The 8276-nt window shown below is 36.2% G+C and overlaps 1 protein-coding gene across 1 annotated transcript in view; it reads right to left on the reverse strand.

Moving 5' to 3' along the window:
- LOC122144723 (monofunctional C1-tetrahydrofolate synthase, mitochondrial-like) overlaps positions 1-6942 on the reverse strand; it is a 28190-nt gene extending 21248 nt beyond the window's left edge. Inside the window, 11 exon segments of the mRNA XM_042755854.1 lie at positions 417-553; positions 1568-1741; positions 1872-1963; positions 2460-2542; positions 2936-3122; positions 3701-3756; positions 6124-6188; positions 6454-6488; positions 6490-6581; positions 6693-6750; positions 6931-6942. Of these exon segments, the coding sequence (XP_042611788.1) occupies positions 417-553; positions 1568-1741; positions 1872-1963; positions 2460-2542; positions 2936-3122; positions 3701-3756; positions 6124-6188; positions 6454-6488; positions 6490-6581; positions 6693-6750; positions 6931-6942 (991 nt within the window).
- Between the last annotated feature and the right edge of the window lie 1334 nt (positions 6943-8276).

The following is an 8276-nucleotide window of genomic DNA, read 5'->3' on the forward strand; positions in this document are numbered from 1 at the left end:
ATATAATAAATAAATATGTAGAATTTAAATAAAATTACATCAATTACCTTGATTTGATTCCATTTTTAAAATACTTTATATAAATACACAGACGTGTATTTTTTGTTTGTATATTTACAATAAATTCTAATTAAATTTTATTTCCATAATTAACTTTGTTTGTTTAATTTTATTTAACCATCTTGAATTTATTTTACTGAACTCAATGCAGGGCATTCTGGGATTGCCTACTGTACAAAGGACAAGATACAGTGCCTTACAATCAGTGCATCTTAGAAAGCTGCATAATTATAATACCTACATTTTAGTGCAACCTTCAGGAAGTGCATCTGTGATACCTTGAAATGTTATGGTAGTTACTATTATCCATGTACTACAATATCAAACTAAAGTAAAGCAAGCACACAAAAACACACCTTTGACACCAAATGTTGGGCCCTGGGAAGGCTGTCGCAGGCAAGCAAAAGAGTTGAGCTTAAGATGAGCAGAGAGGGCCTGGACAAGACCTATGGTCACTGTACTCTTCCCTTCACCCAGAGGAGTGGGAGTTATACTGAAAAACACAGACCGAAAACATTATCAACACATGCTTTCCCACATTCAAAGGGAGTGACTATACATCTATTCATCTTTCTGCTTTCCTAATTTTCGTTTTCCCTCTGATCTCACTACATTAGACTGCTGGCAAACCCTCTCCCCATCAGCATCCTCCCTCCCTCTCTCTCAGTCTTTGTGGAGCAACTCTTTTGGCAGAGCAGTAAAGGCATGCCAGTGGCTGACAGTAATTGAGTAGGCTGGGTGGGGAGGGCAGTGCTGCTTCACAGCATCTGTAGGCAGAACAAAGAGTGGGACTTAAAGAAGGAGAGTTAAGGAATAGGGAAGGGGCTGCTGATAAAGCCAGGGGGCTGCGCATTCCCCACACACATGAAAGAGACCCTGGGCCCCCATTTGGAGCTGACCGAGCCACGCTTCACACACATGGATGAAAGGGAGGCTCCTGGTGGGCTCAAGAGCCAGTGGTAGATAAGATCCTTGGGCCCACCATTCACTCTCTCTAGGAATTTAGAGGCTGAGTACAAATGTGCACACGGATGTGAGCGTGAAACACAAACCATGGACTGAAGTTTTCCTTAAATGCTTTATGCTTATGCATGTGTGTACATATGGTGGTATTTTTTACCAGCTTAAAACTCAATAAGAGTTTATGAAATATGCAAAGGAGTCAAAACAGTGTCAGGAACTCCCACACATACAAACGAGACCTGCTGGTTCTGACAGCGGTTCCAACACCTGTACCGAACTTTAATGGGTAACATAGCTCCAGTGACAAGATGAGATTGCTTTTGGTTCGTTTAGATGTCTTTGGGTTGTATTGTGTTCATTTTTCTGTCTGCTTGATTGGTGCACACAAAGGTTCAGATGGCAGTGTTCACATATATCCAAATGAACTGTGCTAACAGAACAATCAATTTAATCAAACAAAAACTTCCAAGTGTAAACACACACTTAGATAAATAATATGATATGAATTAAACTTCAATGACAGAAATAAAAATTGATGTCATACCCTGCCACCAGGACATATTTGCCATTAGGCTGATGTTGGAGGCGGTTGAGAAGGGACAAATGGACTTTGGCTTTGGTGTTTCCGTAGGCCTCCAGCTCCGCTGGAAGCAGCCCAATCTCCTGAGCCAGCTGGGATATGGGTTTGGGAGTCTGTGCCCTGGAGATCTCTATATCACTGAGGGTTACAGAAACAAGTAAACGGAAAGATGGAGAGACCAATTAGTTCTGTGCACAAATAAATAAGCTTACAGTCTGAGTGATGCATATTCTGTAGAAAGTACAAGGCAAGGCTACTCGTACCTAGCACAGGTGACAGTGGTTGAAGTTTAAAGGGGCGGAGCCTCCATGGCTGGTACTGCTGTTCTTGTATCCACCTCCTGCTGCTCCTCACTACATGCTGGCAGATCACAACAGCAGCCACAAAACATCTTGGTGAAACACTTCAAAATGACTTCTTCATTCACTGCATAATTATGTACACAAATATATACTACAAAAAACATACTGGCAATAAACTACTGTGATTTGGCATAACACTATACCTTTCAAAAGTTAGTAAATTGATCAAAAGGGATATTTATATTTTTACAAAAGATTTCAATATTTAAAAAAAAATGCAGTTCTTTTGAACTTTCTATTTATTGAAGAATCCTGAAATCCTGTTTTCACAAAAATATTAAGCACCACAACTGTTTTCAATAATAATTACAATGATAATAACAATGATACTAATGATTAATTAATGATTATTCTTGAGCACTGTTGTGTAAAAGCTTTACTTTGTTAAACAGGAAATGAATGTTTCAATGATGCAAACAAAATTCAAAATGCAGATATTACGTTGATAAAGCTATTTATCCAATTTATTTAGACTTTAATAGAGGGCCTCTCACCTGCATTCTAAGCACAGCACTTAGAGGCCCAACTCCAGCACTAGATTCAGCTTCAGCCCTGTGCTCCCAACTGTCAGGTTGCTCTAGGAGATAAGATCATATGTATGAAAAGTTGGCCCGGAGGGAGCATCTAAGGAAATACAATTACATCTAAGGAAATACACAGCTGTCTTATTATGTTTCTACACTAATGGAATTTGTGGGTTATGGAGGAAATAGCATGGGCCTCTATAACCATTAAGGTCTCTTGGAGATGGCAGGTAATGAAAGGTGAAGAAAACTGCGTGCCTGACTTAATCGGTTTCAGAAGAATCACATGCTTGTCTTTCACTTCCATGATAATAAATTACAACAATTCTAAAAAAACACACCTCAAATTAGGGCTGAGCCAATATGTTTAACGTATACCAGCAACATAAAAATCAAATGTTATAATGTGTGCCACGCTTAATATCTTTAATTTGAAGAAAACTTACCTTCCATTAGGGCTGAGCTGAGGTTAATGACTGCCACCCCCGGTCTTAACCAAGTGGGTGGGAGGCCCTTGTGGCCAGTTTCTAAGAATACCACCACATCCGAATCCAGGATCTGAAAGAAAGACAGACAGACAGACAGACAGACAATTAAAGGGTTACTCCATCCCAAAATGAAAATTTTGTCATTAATCACTTATCACCATGTCGTTCCAAACCCAAAAAAGCTTTGTTCGTCTTCGGAACACAATTTAAGATATTTAGGATACAAACAGGCTTGAGACTGTCCCATAGACTGCCAAATAAATAACAGTGTCAGTAATAATGTGAAGTTTCAGAACCCACCGATTGCGTAACCGTCACAGACGGGGACCAATGGAAACTCAAAGGTGTTTAGGGGCCAAACTCCCCCCAGAAAGCTCGCTTTGGTCAGCTGTTTCGAACTGCCAAAACAACTCAAAACGAACTCCGTCTCGGCCTGATTTTTGTTCGAAATGACGTCATATCAGTTCGTTCTTCGATTTCGTTTGAAGTATATCGGGGCCTTTGAGTGTAAGCCTCATATGATTTTATCCCAATGTCCCTCCCTAAAACAAAGCAGCATTGCCCTCTGCTGCTGAAAATACCAAACTACACCTAAAAATTGACATGAAACTAAGTTATCTCCCAATTACAATCATTTTACCTGTTTTCTGCAAGTGCTTTGAGCTCCACTGGCGGGTCTGCACCATCATGCCATTGTTTTGCAGCAAAAAACTGAAGAGTTACCTTCAGGTGTCCCTCAAGACCCAGCAGCACTGCCATCTTGCCAACCAATGGGGCATCTAAAGAAGAATTACAAGAAGGAAATTCTGTATATTTAAAGTGCCTCTAACGCAATGTAACTTTAACCATAACCTTTACCTTTGTTACAATAATAATAATAAAAAAATACACTTATATTCTAACATTTTGAGTCAGTAACATGTTTTTGGAGAGAAATTGACACTTTTATTCAGCAAGCACACATTAGTTTGATCTAAAGTGACAGTAAAGACATTTATTATAATATATATTATATTTAAAATAAATGCTGTTGTTTTTAACTTTCTCTATACTGAAAAAAGTACAGTGTTTCCACAAAAATAAAAGCACAACTGTTTTCAACATTTACAGTAATAAATATTTCTTGAATAGGGTTGCAAAGGGGGACAGAAAATATCCAGTAAATTTTCTGGAAACTTTCCGTGGGAACTTAATCTGGGGAATTTTGGAAATTTTACAAGTTGGAAACTTAACAGGAATTTATGGGAATTAATTGCAATTTGAGGAAATTTACAGAAAGTGTATCACATACAAACATTTTGTTTGGTCATAAGCTGACATGCATGCAAAGTAATACAAATTTTAAAAATTAAAAAAAAATTGGATTATTATTATTATTTTTTTTTTTTATTTTTTTTTTACCTGTGATAATAATTTTTCAGGATTCATTGATGAATAAAAAACTTTATTTAAAAAAACAGTATTTATTCAAAATAGAAATCTTATTTACTTTACTATCACTTTTTAATCAATTTTAACACGTCCTTGCAAATATTTCTACTTTAAATAAATGCTTTTCTTTTTTAACATTTTATTCATCCAAGAATCCTGAAAAAGTATCACAGGTTTATAAAAAAATTAAGCAGCCACAACTGTTTTCCAAAATTGTAAAAAAAAAAAAAAAAAAAAAAAGTAACCAGCATATTAGAATGATTTCTGAAGGATCATGGCTGATGAAAATTCAGCTTTACGTCACAGAAATTCATTATATTTTAAAGTACATTAAAACGGAAACCCATTATTTAAATTATAATAATACTTCACACTATTAATGTTTTGTTCTGTATTTTTGATCAAATAAATGCAGGCTTGATGAGCGCAAGAGATTTCTTTCAAAAACATTAAAAATAGTATGTGTCACACCTTTTGACCAATACTGTGCTTCTGTTCTGTAATATAACCGAAAACTGGCTAGCAGACGGTGCAAGAAAGACCATCACAGCTTGAGCTAGCTAGCACATGATACCAAGCCTCATAAATATCACTGAAATAGTGCTAACTAGCTACATTTTTCATGTCTGATTTACTGGCTAGCTAGCTACTGTATAAAACATTTGGGTATTTGATAGTTCAACTCAAATACCATAGAACAAATATTTTTACCAAAGTAATATCAAAACTTGAATGGAAGCCTGGAAAATGAGGGGGAATTCCCCCTTTAGGTAACTAGGGGGGATTTTGTTTAGGGGAGGGTTCTTTTAAGACAGTTCTTTTAATCTCCCCACATAATGTTTTGCTCAGTCTCATTGCTCATGTTTTAACAATGCTATAATTTTGTTGCACAATAGCTTACACACAGCACAAGAAAGATTTCACACAAATTTATGTAAATTTTATGTAATTTATGTGAATGCTCACCAGATGGACAGTTTGACATCATTTGGATGTCAGGATTCAAGAAATGAATCTGTGCATATTATGAAGGAATGAATGCACAGTGCATGTAGGGGATGTGTTCTCAATAGCCCTGCAGTAAGTGTTTGCTTTGTGCATGTGATTGAGGAATATGCAGGGTAGAAATTCAACTGAAATTGCATTAAATCTGGTTGTTTTAACATCCTTGTTCCTGCAATTTTGCAAATTCCCAGTTTATTCCCACTAATTTCTGTTAATTCCCATGGAAATCTTAAAAATTCCCAGAATTTTGCAACCCAATTCTTGAAACACCAAATCGAAATATTAGAATGATTCCTGAAGGATCACGTGACACTAAAATAAAGGCTGCTGAAAATCAGCTTTACCACAACAAGAATAAATTATATTTTAAAATATAACAGAAAAACAGTGTATTTTATATTGTAATAATATTTCACAACTATTAAAGTTTTAACTGTATTTTTAATCAAATAAATGCAGTCTAATGAGAAGGAGGACTTTTATTTCCCTTTTTTTCCTATGATCCTTCTGAACAGTAGCGTAGATTAATCTTTAGAGGATATAATTAATATATGAACATATTAATATGGATATTTAATACTCTATTCAGTAGAACGAGCATCGTTTGTGAAACATTTGACCTTTTGAATGCAAATGTAATAACATATGCCAAAATGCATACAGACTACACACCATGCCTGGCAAGCATTTCCAGCAACAGCTCCAGCTACAGGTGAGGCAAAGCCATGTCTCTGATCCCCCCAACACCACACGGCCAACATTAAGATCAGAGACCCTGCAAAACGTATATACACAAACTGTAGTGTTTTTTGTGCAAAAAAATACAGTTTAAAACTACTTGGTTTTACATCTGACATTTATTAATAAATATATTCTATAATATATTTAAAGGTATCCAGCAATGAATAGTTTCCAAATAACTTCATTGTCAATAAAAAATAAATAAATTCTCAAATCACCCACCATTGGGCAGTTAAAAATTATTTTGGACTTTGGTTACGCATATAAACATAAAACATAAAAAAAAAACTCTAGCTTACCCATCCACATCTTTCTGTGGCTTGATGGCATTACGGGACTTTTGGAGAGAAAGGACTGAGAGGAAGGTGCAAAAAAAATGACCATGAACACGAGAATCCTTCATTTAATCTCAAGATCTCCTCGATCACTGTAGAATAGGAGACATTAATTCAGGAGGCTGAGAAACTGGACATACCTCTATGGAGTTTCTGTTTAATCAAAAATCTAATTATAGCTTTTCAGATTTGCAGGGCATCACCAACCTCTTCCTCTCTGCATCGGTGGGGAAGATCAAACTGCATAACGTTCAGGCCGATCTGTGTGGACACAAAATCAGGGTATATAACACTGGGCATAAGCTATCCGAAATTTGCATTCCCCCATTCCTCTTATCGATCAATAGCAAAATCATCTACTAAAATGTAAAGATTTGTGTTACTTGCACCCATTTTATTTTACTGCATGTTAGGCAGAAGGGGAAGAAAAAACAGTTATACCTTTCCAGCCATCTTCTTCATTCACCTCCAGCAAACTGTGTCATCTTCACCAGCCTATCATAAGTACAGACATGACAGCTTTCAGGGTCTAAGATTTCATCCACATAACTCTTTATCATAAACACAACTTCACAACTGTATGATGCCAGGTGTAGGTTTGAGGCCTGGGGTTGGTTGCTCTGATAGCTTTTGAGCTCCTCTCTGCCTCCTCTGAACCAATGCCCACGGTAAATGAGATGGAACACAGGAGTGCATATTATTTTAACCATTCAGCATGCCACAGCATATTTCATCCAAAAGAAAAAAAAATAACACCAGTCCACTGTCAAGTAACTTCTGCTAACAGACACACATCTTCTGCATTGAATAAACACAAAACACATCACAATGCAATAAGTACAAACATTACTTATTTGGTATTTTTCTTAAACGTATCAAGCTTACAACGCTGATATGCATTTTAAACTTGGTTATCTAATCCTGAACTGGTCTTTAGGCAAAAATCAATGTGGTGCACCCACGCATTTTGCCTGTTTCTTGTCGCAAAAAACAGACTTTAAAACTCAGAACACAAGTAGTAGTGTGTAAGCTGCAAGTTTTGTAGGCACACCAAATAACTGTTACATCATTAGTATTAAACAATAATTGTCTAATATGACCAAAGAGAACTTTTTTTCTCAGATTTATTTTACAACCCACAGCCAAGGTAGATCTTCAACCTCGCTAAAACACTTAAAGAAAGTTCTCCCTGTGCCTGCTCCGATGAAGGTTTAAACCTAGTTCATAGTTATACTGGGCATTTTCTGCCCACAACAAATAACGAGTTTATCATACAAACTAGATATGGTGTCTACGTTTTGACTATGAACATTAAGGCAATAAAAACACAATAAAATAAAATAGTAATCAGTTTGCTCAGCTGGATTATAATAACTTTAAGCAAGTTACGCCAAACACATTCTGACTACAGCCAGCAGATTAAACAATTATTCTTGTGTTATACCTGGCAGTCTATTGCCATCACTGTAAGCAATCTTTTGCACAAGGTCTGGTTGCAACAAAAGGCATCTTCTGATTATTAACCCTCCGGTAGCAGATACCTTAACCTTTTGACTCCATTTACACGACAATCAATAAAGATACATAGGGGTCACTTTAGGGTTTTGATTGAGCAATGATACACAGTTTCCATCTGTTAAAAGACTTTAGAAAGGACAGTTGTAAACACATTTCAGTGACTGTAACTCAGTTTTTTTGCAAGCTTTAATATAAACACCCATTCAAATTAAAGAAGCGTTACCTGTAAATTATTTATATTACTTTTCAGTTTTCTATTAGTCTTACAA

The sequence above is a fragment of the Cyprinus carpio genome, unplaced genomic scaffold (assembly GCF_018340385.1).
Source record: "Cyprinus carpio isolate SPL01 unplaced genomic scaffold, ASM1834038v1 S000006753, whole genome shotgun sequence".
In the NCBI taxonomy this organism is placed as follows: Eukaryota; Metazoa; Chordata; class Actinopteri; order Cypriniformes; family Cyprinidae; genus Cyprinus; species Cyprinus carpio.